The following is a 14,300-nucleotide window of genomic DNA, read 5'->3' as shown; positions in this document are numbered from 1 at the left end:
AAACCAGACGTTTTAGTGACACACACACACACACACACACACACACACACACACACACACACACACACACATCGCACTATTTTCCGCGGCAATACCGTATCGATATACGGACGCAGAGTATCAAACTTTATTTAGGCCTTCCTCAGTCTTCTTTTAGTCGCCTAAAGATGGTCCAAAATGCAGCTGCAAGGACGTTGACTGGTAGTACAAAATGTGAGCACAACACCCCAGTGCTAGCCTCTCTTCACTGGCTCCCTGTGCACTTCAGAATCCAATTAAAGACCCTGCTGATTGCCTTCAAAGGCTTTTAATAGTCAGCACCATCTTATATTATGGATCTTATTCAAAGGCACTCAGCCCTGAGCTCTCTTAGATCTGATGATAAATCTCTCCTGTATGCTCCCTCCATTTCTGTATTTAAGTCTAGGCTAAACACACTTATAGTTATGTCTATAATATAAATCTGTATTTGTGAATTGCAGCTTCTTGTTGTCGTTAGGATGTTCTTTTTATGTTTTGTGTGTTTTTTTTGTTTTTTTTTACTGTTATTTTTACATTTCAATTTTCTTTTATACAGAACTATGGTGCTTTTTGTACAGCACATTGGTCCAACACAGTCTCTGACAATTATGATTGGTGTAAAGAAAGCGGTTTTTTTTTTCTCCTATCCCAGAATGTATCTGTGGTGTAGCCAGACCTTCCTCCACAGAGCTGTGGAGACAGAGCTGGCAATGCCAGATTTAAAGTGACCTGATGTAAACCTTTACATGCTGTAAGTTACATGAAGAAAGTTGTACTGTGTGTGTCAAACCAATGAAGTCGCAATCTTTTTCATGTTTTCACACTGTAAATTCAGTTAAATGTGAAAAACAGATATATAAAGAATATTGTGTTTTTTTAACAAAAAATACACTGTTTGAAAGTGTTCCCTCATTCACTCACTCACTCACTATTCCCTATGTAGTGTTTATTAAATAGTGAACTATATAGGGAACGACCAAACCAGATTTCGGACACTACACTGAAAACACATCGTTGCGTCAGTAGATGCGCCGGTTATGTGTGTGACTGAGGCGGGCGCGCCCAGCATCATTAAAACAAACCGAAACAAAAACATTTTTAATACGTCTCTGAAACAAACCGAGCACCCAGGAGGATAGTAACATGTTGTGTATATATATGTTCCGTGTTACATTTCCACTGTTAAGAAACAAAAGTCCGCTCCAGTTTTCCTTTTCAGTTTTCGAGTTGACTTCTGCTTCTTCTTCTCCTCCTCCTCCTCAGGGAAAACGTGGCCGCGTTGCATCGTGGTATACGGGAGTAAAATGTAGGGTACATTGTATGTACACTCAAATTAGCAGTACATTGTGGGTATTTTATAGTGGACTATATAGTGAATGAAACGAACTGGGAAGAATTCGAACACCACTACAAAATGGCGAACACACTATATAGTGCACTATTTACGTGATAGGGAACGGTTTTCAACACAGCTATAGACTGTTACTATTTACAGTCAATGAGTAGACAACGCGGACTTTGTACATACATAGATACACTGGTGCACTCACCTGTGTCGTGCTGTTTCCCAGTTAGCCTTGTTTGATGGGAGGGGAGTATTTCTAATTTCACCAGCTCTGTTGTGCTCGCTAATAGCTGTGTTGCCTCCAGGACTGTACAGTGTTCTGTCGATGTCCCATCTATGGACAGCAGGTGATCCCCAGCATGCAATGCTCCACATCTGGCAAAACACAGAGACAGGGAAAGTAATAGCGGTGGGAATCCGCAGAGGCCTCACAATATGAGAATATCACCCTACGTATGTCACAATACAACATTATTGCGATTTTAAACATATTGTGATATTCTGCGACACATTGCAATTAATTACCTTTTTTCCCCACTTAAAATGATGTCCCCAACAGAAAACTTCTGTTTTATCTAAAAGTATAGTGTATGTCTATTTTTGTTCATCTCATATCAATTTTATTTAGTTAAATTATCATGTGCAATTTATATAATAAATCAATATCAATACAGTATTGCCCCAGAAAATATTATGATTCAATGCCGTATCAATTCTTTCCCCCCAAGCCTAGAAAATAAGGAGGGAAGCTTACCACAATGAAAACACAGGAGAAAGAAATGCAGTACAGATGGTTCCTTTTCTGTTTCTGACATACTTTGCCATGTTTTTGTTCTGTTTGAAAACCATGTGTTTTTTCATGTTTATTTGAATAGGGACAGATGCTATCATATGTGTGCAACACATCTCCAATGTACAGCATCACAGCATTTATAGCTATTGTTAATTTCCAATTTACCAGTACTAGGCTACACGTTGCCTAGTACTGACCATGACCAAGACCATGCCGATCTGAGCCTGATTGGCTCAGATCGGCATGGTCAACCTGGTGTCTCTGCTCTTTCAAATTTAAAATTAAAATAAATTTCCAACCATGCGGGAATGAACAATGACAGAACATGGACCTGCACAGTCAACCTGCTCAGTTGACTGGGGGTATTTTAGAGCTTGTTTTAACACTGACACAATATCAAGGGCTTCATGTATATTTTAGAGGCAGAGTGAGGCTCGGGGAAATACCCTATCTCCTGCTGTCTGTGTTAGTTAGACGTAGGCCTAGACACAGCTTATGTGTGTGCGTCTGCGTGTGTCTTCGAGAGAGAGAGAGAGAGAGAGAGAGAGAGAGAGAGAGAGAGAGATTGCATAAATATGCAACCGTTGCATTTCTGTAACCCAACTACGTATGTTACAGAAGTGGCAGAGGGGACATGAAGACGGAGGTTCTTTAAATGTCCCATGGCATGAAAATGTCACTTGAGTGACATGAGTTTTTTTTAACATTATTATGAGTTCCCCTAACCTGCCTATGGTCCCCCAGTGGCTAGAAATGGCGATAGGTCTAAACCAAGCTCTGGGTATCCTGCTCTGCCTTTGAGAAAATGAAAGCTCAGATGGGCCGATCTGGAATCTCCTCCTTATGACGTCACAAGGTTACCTCCCCTTTCTCTGCTTTGCCCGCCCAGAGAATTTGGCCCACCCATGAGAAAGAGAGAGACATCATGGCTTGCAAACGAGCGAAGCATGACAGTTGGTCAAGGCCACCCCCCCCCCCCCCCTCTCTCCTCCTCAATAGCATTTAAGGCTACAGACACAGAAATGGCACATCCTAAGCAAAGCTCATTGTGGGACTGGCTCGTAGTGGCTGTAATTCTGCACCAAGGCTGAATTTCGGCAAAGAAACTTCAGATACAGTATTAGGGGACCACTAAGGCCTATATAAAAGCATCCAAAAAGCAGCATGTCATAGGACCTTTAACTTAAAAAATGCTGCATTCACACATTCATTTATATCACATTGCCCCCTTGGTTATTGTGCTTTCTATAATTATGATCTAATGCTAGGCAGATTGCTTAATTATCAATGCACTTACCCTTCATATTTAGTTTAATTGTTTTACATGAATTATATATTTGCATCTTCACTGAAAAAGTCCACTGTCCTTTACTTCCACAAACATAGTTTGATGTTCAGTGTGGTTTAAGGAAGATATTATAATTAGACTTTGTCAACTTTGAATCAATAAATGAATAAGATGTGGAGTGCTGTATTTTTTTAGTCCTGAGTAGTGTCTGCAGATTTACTTTTCAGACTGTATGTGGCCCCAACAAGTAGAGCTGCAACAATTAATCGATTAGATGTCAACTATTAAATTACTATTTTGATAATCGATTAATCCGTTTGAGTCATTTTTCATAAAACAAGTACACATTCTCTGATTCCAGCTTCTTAAATGTGAATATTTTCTAAACTGAATATCTTTGAGCTGTGGACAAAACAAGACATTTGAGGACGTCATCTTGGACTTTTGGAAAATACTGATTGACGTTTTTCACCATTTTGATTACATTTTCATACCAAACAACTAATCGATTAATTAAATCATTAAATCATGTGAACATTGTCAACCACCAATGGGTGCGCTCCCTCCAGCACCAAACAGGAAGCAGCAAACCGGCTAGATCAGGGGTCTTCAACGTTTCTTTAAGCCAAGGACCCCTTTACTGAAAGAGAGACGGAGCAGGGACCCCCTACTACAGTGGGGAGAACAAGTATTTGATACACTGCCGATTTTGCAGGTTTTCCTACTTACAAAGCATGTAGAGGTCTGTAATTTTTATCATAGGTACACTTCAACTGTGAGAGACGGAATCTAAAACAAAAATCCAGAAAATCACATTGTATGATTTTTAAATAATTAATTTGCATTTTATTGCATGACATAAGTATATGATCACCTACCAACCAGTAAGAATTCCGGCTCTCACAGACCTGTTAGTTTTTCTTTAAGAAGCCCTCCTGTTCTCCACTCATTACCTGTATTAACTGCACCTGTTTGAACTTGTTACCTGTATAAAAGACACCTGTCCACACACACAATCAAACAGACTCCAACCTCTCCACAATGACCAGAGAGCAGAGAGCTGTGTCAGGACATCAGGGATAAAACTGTAGACCTGCACAAGGCTGGGATGGCAACTGTTGGCACAATTATTAGAAAATGGAAGTTGTTCAAGATGACGGTCAATCTTCGGTCTGGGGCTCCATGCAAGATCTCACCTCGTGGGGCATCAATGATCATGAGGAAGGTGAGGGATCAGCCCAGAACTACACGGCAGGACCTGGTCAATGACCTGAAGAGAGCTGGGACCACAGTCTCAAAGAAAACCTAGTAAAACACTACGCCATCATGGATTAAAATCCTGCAGCGCACGCAAGGTCCCCCTGCTCAAGCCAGCGCATGTCCAGGCCCGTCTGAAGTTTGCCAATGACCATCTGGATGATCCAGAGGAGGAATGGGAGAAGGTCATGTGGTCTGATGAGACAAAAATACAGCTTTTTGGTTTAAACTCCACTTGCCGTGTTTGGAGGAAGAAGAAGGATGAGTACAACCCCAAGAACACCATCCCAACCGTGAAGCATGGAGGTGGAAACATCATTCTTTGGGGATGCTTTTCTGCAAAGGGGACAGGAAGACTGCACCGTATTGAGGGGAGGATGGATGGGGCCATGTATTGCGAGATCTTGGCCAACAACCTCCTTCCCTCAGTAAGAGCATTGAAGATGGGTCGTGGCTGGGTCTTCCAGCATGACAACGACCCGAAATACAGAGCCAGGGCAACTAAGGAGTGGCTCCGTAAGAAGCATCTCAAGGTCCTGGAGTGGCCTAGCCAGTCTCCAGACCTGAACCCAACAGAAAATCTTTGGAGGGAGCTGAAAGTCCGTATTGCCCAGCGACAGCCCCGAAACCTGAAGGATCTGGAGAAGGTCTGTATGGAGGAGTGGGTCAAAATCCTTGCTGCAGTGTGTGCAAACCTGGTCAAGAACTACAGGAAACTTATGACCTCTGTAATTGCAAACAAAGGTTTCTGTACCAAATGTTTGCTTTTCTGATGTATCAAATACTTATGTCAAGCTATAAAATGCAAATTAATTACTTAAAAATCATACAATGTGATTTTCTGGATTTCTGTTTTAGATTCCGTCTCTCACAGTTGAAGAGTACCTATGATCAAAATTACAGACCTCTACATGCTTTGTAAGTGGGAAAACCTGCAAAATCGGCAGTGTATCAAATACTTGTTCTCCCCACTGTACTTATATTGTATAAAATTAAGTTGCATATTGAACTGGGCCTACAATAAAGTGTAGGGCGGCCTAGAGACTTTAGACATACCTTTTTGCATAGAATACTAAGATATTCAAATAGTTTAATAATTGTTGGCATGATTTTATAAATCATGTTAAATGTTAAACATACCTGTGGCACAGACAATCCTTAGGATGAACTGTATATGTGGATGGCTAGTGACTACCTTACCTATAGGCCAGTAAGCAGTGGGGATTTATATTTGCTAATATGTTGGATTCACGTCAAGACTTTTTAATTTTTGAAAAAACTTTCAAAAATACCAAAATGCGCCACTACAAATCACGCAAGAACGTCCACTCCTCTTATTGGTCTGATGTGTCTAGGGGCGGGAGCAAGAAAGTAAATACAGGAAGAAGGTCCTGTGTTCTGGACTAGTGCATATTTCTTGCATCTACATGGTCAAACCAGCTCATTTCATTAAAATGATCAGACATTGTTTCGCGAGAGACGTTACTACGTATGCTCTGGTCACCGAGACTTCGCTCTGCTCTGCCGGCGTCTGTCTCCAATTTTAGCGGCAGCTGGTTTGACCACGGAGATGCGAGTGACGGACGGCAAGCTTGACCGCAGTCTATTTCTGTGAGAGAAACACTACAAGCTGCCACAGTTTGCTGCTCTGCTGCATCGCAGATTGCTAAGCACACCTGACTACAGGAGACATTAGCTCAGACTTGCGGAGTATGTATAGTTGGTAGAGGTTCGAGGTCGGATCACGTTCTCACCACAAACAAACCTCTCCAGAGTTCGATTGAAAGCGTACCGAGACCACCTCATCAAGCAGGTCTCGGTACGCTTGTTTGGTCCGCTTTTGGTGCGCACCTGAGTGTGAATGCCGCATTCTCACCTGCCCAAACGAACCGCACCAGCGGGACAAATGATCTCTAATACGATTCAACCGAACTAAACGAGGCAGTTGTGAAAGCTCATTTGTACCACGATAGAGTGGAGAAGAAAAAAAGTGGACCGAAATGACTGCAGCCCACAAAACCAGCTCCATTGTTGAACAGTTTTTTCTTCTTGCAAATTTTCACCAGTTTTCAAAACAAATGTAGTTGTAATTGTGACCCTCCAAGATCCACAGGCTTAAAAATCTGGCAAAATCTTATCGTCTGTGACTAAAAACTCAGTGACATTAGGAAACATTGTCTTTAGATGTGAGATGGTTTCAGACCTTAGTCTTTCAAAGTCTTGAGTCTCAGAGTCTTCTGGTGTATGGTAGACATCAGTTTCAGCCCTACAAAGAAGCTTTACCAAGTTCAGCCTGCATGTAGCCTGAAAGGTGAATCCCAGGACAAAAAAACAGTCCATAGAACTCATGCGCTGCTTTAAACCTTAAAGGTAACCTAGATGAGTGTATTAACACTTATCAACTCAGAGCTTCTTTCATCTGAAGTTTGTCAGCCAGAAGGCACAGTTAACAGAGATTTTAGAGAGTGAATCATGAGGTACATCCCATGTCCCTTATTTGATAGCTCCTCGACTCCTAGGTCCTCGACTGAACCAGAAGTTGTTCTGTCCCTCCTCGGTGAAGGCTGGCTCAAAGCTCTTATTTCTGGCCAGAGAACAGAGGAGCGAGGAGCTATAGCCGAGGATACACGAGAGCAGCCTTCCAGGAAGCCGTGCAGCTGAAGGAGTTGCTAACTCCGCCCGTACAGCTGACGGATTCATGTGACGCTTCAGAGGAAAGGACGTCTCATTCCTCTAAAACACATTTACTCGTTGCGTCTCTCCCATGCCTCCTTGGTGGTGGGGACTAAGACCCGATGAAGGGAGGCAGGTGGAGGAGTCGAGGAGGAAATTTAAGCAACATGAGATGCAGCTATGTTACATGCCATATTGTTTTGGCTGTGTTTGCTGCTTGTGTGTGATCCTCTTCAGGTGTGCGCTGGTGACCTCACTCCCACAGCTGAAGCCGTTCAGCTGCAATCAGGGAGAAGCATTAAGCGGCCGAGCTGAGCCGGTGACAGGAGAGCTTCAGTGGAAGCTGTGCGAACCTGCGTGCTCCAAGCTATAAGTGTCTATTGAATTCATCCGTTTGTTAAACCTTCGTTTTTTAGGGCGTTTTCCCACCTGAAAGTCCGAACCAAGGTAAGTTTTGGTTTCACGCTGCAGTTATGCAAGCGCACAAAAGAACTATACGTGACAAAACTACGTCCTGCAGTCATCGCATACGTGAGCTGCGTCTCCAGATACTTATAACTGATTGGTTTGTAGACGGGCTTCCCCGTCCTCTCGTATCCTCTCTCTGTGTCTGAGTTTTTTCAACTGACTGCTGCTCTCCCCTACTGCCGCGCCTCTTTTTGTTTTTTTTTTTTTGCAAGGGGCCGGATTTGGCCCCCGGGCCTTGAGCTTGACACGTGATACATAAACTGCTGATGTATTCTCTGCTCTGATAGCCGACAGCTGTCTGCTCTAAGTGCATTCACCGTCACACACTCTCTCATGTAGCCTACACACTAAGCACTGAGCTATTCCTTAAAGGAGCGTCCCTGGTCTTGTAACACACGGAGAGCCTGCCAGAGCTTCTTGTATTTGGTCCAAAAGTCCGAACCATCCAAAAAATGCTTTCACACTATAAACGAACCGGAGACCATCTCTCTTGATCGGACCAAAATTTTGTCTTTTGATCCGGACCGTGGTCCGGGGGAGGTTTCACACCTGTTATTTTGGTTCGGATCAAACTGAAAAGTCTGAAGGTCCGGACCAAATGAGGTAGGTGTGAAAATGCCCTTAGTGTATCTTTTTGAGAAATAGCAGTTAGTTTAACAATACATAACTTGACTACTACTGAATTAATCTTGAACTGTTTCCACCATTCCCTTGGTTTACCCCCCCCCCCCCCGGTTTTATTTAAATGTTAGCGTCCTCCACATAGCACATGGTCAAACTGCAAGAGTGCATGTATGCAAACATATAGAGCGTGTGTGTACCTGTCCACCACGCTGCCAGGTTTAACCCGGTCGATGACAATGACCTGCTTATTTCGATGATTGGCCGACGTCAGCGTGATACCCAGCGTTGCTCCGGGTGCCTTGACAATTTCCACTAAAAGCGGGCCGGAGGCGTTTGTTACGGTGTCTGATTGGGGGGAAAAGCAATTGTTTTCATTTTCAATCATTTTGCTCGTTACTGTGATCAGATGCTCCTGTGATATGAAAAACAGTGACACAATGTAGCAGAGTACCTTTCAATTCGGGATGCACTGATCCAACTTTTTCAGTCCCAATACCGATACCGATGCCTGGGCTTTGTGTATCTGTCGATACCTGATACCGATCCGATACTGTTGTTAATAATACACTGTATACCTTCCACCTTATACCTTCCTTCCACCATGTGGAAGAGACTAAAGGCACCAGACTTTCCTAACTAAACATTACTTTCCTAACTAAGACAAAATAACAGATGTAATGTATTAAATTCTTATTTATTTGTACACTCAACTCTTCCAGCATGTGACACATGTGCGACAGAGGGAAAAAAACTAACAAAACTGGATCGGCCTGTGGATCTGTTAATTTTTCCGATCCAGCTATTTTGTCAATATTGGGACCGATATCCGATCTTAATATTGGATCGGTGCATCCCTACTTTCAATGTCTGTTTCACCAACATTATGAGCCTAGCAGACGAGCTTGAGGTACACATGCCCTTAAAAGCAACAACTATGAGTTGTGATGATTCTTTGCAATGCATTTTGGGTGAGTTCAATTTCAGTTTCACATTGAAAGAAAAGGCATCACTTAGCCTGAGGTGGCAGAAAATGCCAACACATCCACAAAACACATCCAATTTAAAATTTCACTGCCATGTTAGTAAAGTGTATTATGCCCCTAGCTTTAATACTTGTGGTGTGTGTGTGTGTGGTCTCTCACCCATGATAGTGACGTCATACTCTATCTGGAACAGGGCTTCCTGGCCACACTGAGCCAACACACTGAGCGCGTCGCTGTGGTTGGTGTTGTGCAACGGCACGCCGTCCACACTGAGGAGACGGTCCCCGGGACGCAGTGTCCCCTCTCTGAACACACACACACACACACACACACAGAGAGATGACATAAGATGATAGTGATTAGAGAAGAGATTTGATAATACAAGAATTCAGAAACACAGCCAAAAAGTAAAATTAAAATTGAGACAAACCACCTCAGAGGGAACAATCAAACTATGTCTGCCAAGAGTCTAATGCTTTGTATTTCTCCTGCTTCCTTTCTTCAACATTTCTCCCTTTATCTTCTCATAGAAGTCTTAATGCACCAATTTGTTGTCTTACTCCTTTTTTAGTCCTACCTTCAATATCTCAAGTTCAAATGTGTTTTATTTGTATGATTGGGGAATGACCATTGTTGGAGAATATGACACGAGTATCCTGTGTGAAAGAATGACATCACGATAGACAAATGGCAAAGCCATAAAAAAATCCTAATAAAAAAAACACTTCCAACTACTTTCTTATGATCTGCACTTCCTCTGTGACTTCTTCTTACATCCTCTTTATATTGTCCCTTTTTCCCTTTCTGAGAAAGCTTCTCTCCCAGCTTTTTTTTTTTTTTTTTTTTTGTTCTCCAATCCTTACTTCCAAAAATCTTTTTCCTTTTAACATCTCTCTTATTTCTTACTTCCTGGCTGTCCAACTTGGTCCAAGCTTCTTTCTACTCCTACTTCCCCTAGTGTCCGTCTTTCTGATCTCATCCTCCTCTTTTCTCTCCTCTCATCAGTCTGAGACTTACAGTATTATTTCTCCTTGAGTTGAAATGGAGGACAAACCCAGTGGAAACAGCATTAAGATGATACTGCTCTGCTTCACAGTATTCAAAATATCAAGATTGAACATGTTGGCTTCATTTAAACTATTAAAAAATTCCCTGCATGGTGGACAAAAACCCTTTATCAAATAATGGATATGCAGCTTTTTGATTTTTTCATGCAAAGTGCTGCATTAAAGAGCTGAAAGATGCTTTATGCATGAAGCCAGAGTGTGAGTAATACCGAGCTGTCATCATACCAGCCAGAAGTTGTAAAGTATGATGCCGAGAGCCCTGAAGCTTTTAAACAACATGATGCAGACTAGGCTGAGACCAAAAGGCTTCATTAAGGCTGGAATGAGGTTATATGAAAGACGCATCTTAGAAAGAAAGTTTCACAAGAAATATGGAGTCAAATAAAAGTTTTAGGGCTGTCAAAATCAAGACGATAGTGAGCTGACGCAAATTCCTTTTAAACCCACAAATTTTTGTTGATGCGCGTTCTGTGATTTGGGCCTCGGGCCAATAGTTTGGGTAGTTTGGGTAATAAGGAAGCGATGCAGCAGTAACATTGTGGATGGCTAGCAGTAGTTAATATCAAAAACATTTTATTTCCGGGATTGTTCAGGTCCCGCCGGATGTCTTTCATTTCGGCCGGATGTCCGTCACCTTCCGCTTTCTTTGTGTTGTAGTTCTAAACTCTGGTGGATTTATGAGGACAATGGTTAACTGCTCCTCAGATCTCTGCAGGGTAAATCCAGACAGCTAGCTAGACTATCTGTCCAATCTGAGTTTTCTGTTGCACGACTAAAACAACCTTTGAACGTATACACGTTCCACCAAAACAAGTTCCTTCCTGAGGCTATTTTGCAGCGGCATCGTGGCTCCGTCCGCCCAAGATGATTGTGATTGATTTAAAGAAATGTCAATAAACCAGAGCATGTTTTTCTTCTCTCCGGAATGCTGTGTGGATTAGCCAGACCTTCCTCATCGCTGTGGAGGAAGGTCTGGCAACGCGAGACTAAGCTAGCAGAAACAAAGCTCCTTGAGCAGTAATGGATGAAGAAAAGGGTCTTTGGAATGGCAAGTTGAGTATCAGAGCCCTTCCAGATGGTTCTCTCCACAAGACTAAAAGTTATTTCCATGTACTGTCGATATGGCTGATGCAGAGAACCAAAAGCAAGCATACTTGTCCGCTGCCATCTTGATAAGAGCATTAAAAACCTTGACATTTTTTCCTTTCCGTTCATTTAGAACAGATAAAAAATGTACGATTAATTTGCGATTAATCACAAGTTAACGATGAAAGACTGTGTGATAAAAAAAGAAAATATTTAAATCGATTGACAGCCACTAAAAAGTTTTTAAAAAATAAATAAAATTGTAACAAAACTGAAAGAGAAAGGTTTGCCTTTGGATCTACCTTTTCAAAAGCAATAGAGCAGTTTTTCCCCCAACAAAATAGCTGCAGGCCGTACTCTTTAGCCAACCTGTTAACCCTTTTGTTACAGTGCGGATCCATTTTTGCGACACGACTGAAGCATGGTGTCGCGATGTAATACATCCATGGTTGATGCTCCACGCCTTTGACCGGCAGCTGATTGGACGAACGCGTGACGCGGGTCTGGCTACTCCCGAATTTCAAAACGACCGTCACGGCGGCTCGTTGAGAATACGATCTAGTATTTTACGAAAATAGTTCACCAAAACGTGTTTCTGAAAACATTTTAAGCGAGAAATAGGCCATACAGTTGTTGAATCCGTCTTCATTTCAGATCGACAAAGGTCAGTTTGAAAGATTTTCGTCTACTTCTATTGGATAGTCGCGTCGCGTTAAACGGATTCATTTGCATTAAGATGGGCATCGGCCAGCTTTTTTGACGCGTAGCATTTTTTCAAATGCAGCGCCGCCTTCCCGGGATGCTTTGCGGGCGCGTTAAAGTCGCTTGACGTCACCCATAGGAATAAAGTGGAGCACGGCGCAACAGAAGCGTCACACGGCCAGGTGGATCTGCACTGTTACACTCAGATTCTGATGGACAAATGCCAACATCTGATGTCTGCTGTCCAAGTTAAACCAGTTTTTAAGGTTCTTAAAACTATTAAAAAGGAATATCACCCTCAGCTGTTATTTCAAGAGGGAAGGGTTAATTTTAGTTAAGTTGCTGGTTGAAAATCTGAAGTCTTAAGGACTTCACAGCCTCATTTGTTTTCTGTTCATATGATGATGCAGTAAAACCATGGCTCTAACTTTCAGTGGTGGCGCTTTAATTCCCACTGGGTAATGCTAAAATGTAGGCACTCCTGAGACTGCATGGTGCTCTGGATTAAGTTTTCTCCAATTGGCATATAAATGGGATATAAAGCAGCATGAATATCTAATTCGTTTCCCCTGGACTGACCCACATTTTGAAGATGATTTTCTTTGGAATGGAGTTAAATGAGTTTTGGAGGAAAATAACCTAATAGTAAGCTAAAATTTAATTGCTGTCTTGTCCAAGTCTGTCACTGAGCATGTTTACATGCACACTAATATTCCACTATTATTCTGAATATGACAATATTCTGAATTCGACACGAGTCATGTTAAAGATGCAGTAGGTAAGTCTTATAAAACTAACTTTCTGTCATATTTGCTGAAACTGACCCTATGTTCCAATAGAACTATATAAAGCAGGTAATTAAAAAAAATCCAGCTCCTCTGGCACCACCTACAGCATGTAGTGCGAGTCTAACTGCGTGTCAATCACTGCTCATGCACACGCATTCATTGTCCCTTGTGGGGGGAGGGGCTCAGGAGATCGTTAGGGCTTTAGCAGAAAGGGGGGGAGGGACTGAGAAGTTGTCGATGTTCAAATTCTTTGGCTAAGTCCTGGATCTTCACAATCCTATCTACAGCACCTTTAACAGCATATTCCGTTTGGATATTCCAAATAAGGCCTTTTGCCGAATTTAGCATTTTCAGAAAAAGTCACGTGAGATATGCCGGTATTATTCTGGTTTTAAAAGAATTCTTTGGAATATGTGTCTCAATCAGGGGTTTTACCGCAGATGAGCTCTGTGCATTGCTATTTGGTTATGGTGTATAGGTTGTTGTACACTAACCAACTAGCGAACAATTTGAAAGGCAGCAACAGAGATGCATGCCCAAAAGAATAGACCACATTTCTGGTCACTTTTAAACATTATGAAAGACTTTGATACCAACAGGTCTTTGGATATGTGCAAACATGGCAATGCCGACCTTTTCAAGAAGGTGGTTGAAGAAATGAAAGAGGGAGGTTGCGTTCACACGGTCGAACAAGTACGCCACCAGTGGAAAACTTTGAAAAAATAGTATATTGCACTGCTGCATGTAAACGGGAATATCATTGGAATATTTATTTTAATTAGCCATGTAAACAGCTTAGTTGGAATGTTGTCTTTTTGTCAGGGCAAAAAACGGAGTAATATTTGCATGTAAACATAGTCACTGTGTGTGAACCTGTGAAGGATGAACTAGAATCAGGCCCTGGATAATGCAAAACCAATAGTTTGGGTTGAACTGCAATCAATTTGGACAAATATATGTTGGCTCACAATGAAACAGTCCTTTCACATGACCTAAAGATGCAAACCCAAATATCTCCACCAAGCATTCACTTACTCTGCAGAAACATACAACTGCTTAGTATCATGCAGTTGTTCTGCATGTGTCCTGATTTATCGTTTCATGCAATTCTCTCAAAGATAGATGCCACTAGAATAAAAATAGCATTCCCCAGTTCTAAAGTCTAGCATCAACTGAAGCTGCTGAGTGATCAGAAAAGGATTTTT

General features: G+C 42.0%; 1 protein-coding gene across 8 annotated transcripts in view; it reads right to left on the bottom strand.

Annotated features, from left to right (window-relative positions):
• LOC116034505 (glutamate receptor-interacting protein 2-like) overlaps nt 1-14,300 on the bottom strand; it is a 379,804-nt gene that overhangs the window by 44,838 nt on the left and 320,666 nt on the right. For all 8 annotated transcript variants that reach the window (XM_031277187.2, XM_036002038.1, XM_036002034.1 and 5 more), the window contains 3 exons: nt 9,612-9,757; nt 8,667-8,814; nt 1,572-1,741 (listed from right to left, as the gene is read on the bottom strand). In XM_031277187.2, coding sequence (XP_031133047.1) covers nt 1,572-1,741; nt 8,667-8,814; nt 9,612-9,757 — 464 coding nt within the window. The remainder of the gene's footprint in view (nt 1-1,571; nt 1,742-8,666; nt 8,815-9,611; nt 9,758-14,300) is intronic.

This window comes from Sander lucioperca, chromosome 6 (genome assembly GCF_008315115.2).
Source record: "Sander lucioperca isolate FBNREF2018 chromosome 6, SLUC_FBN_1.2, whole genome shotgun sequence".
In the NCBI taxonomy this organism is placed as follows: domain Eukaryota; kingdom Metazoa; phylum Chordata; class Actinopteri; order Perciformes; family Percidae; genus Sander; species Sander lucioperca.
Note: the sequence above shows the minus strand (reverse complement) of the source record. Positions and strands in the feature narration are given on the sequence as shown.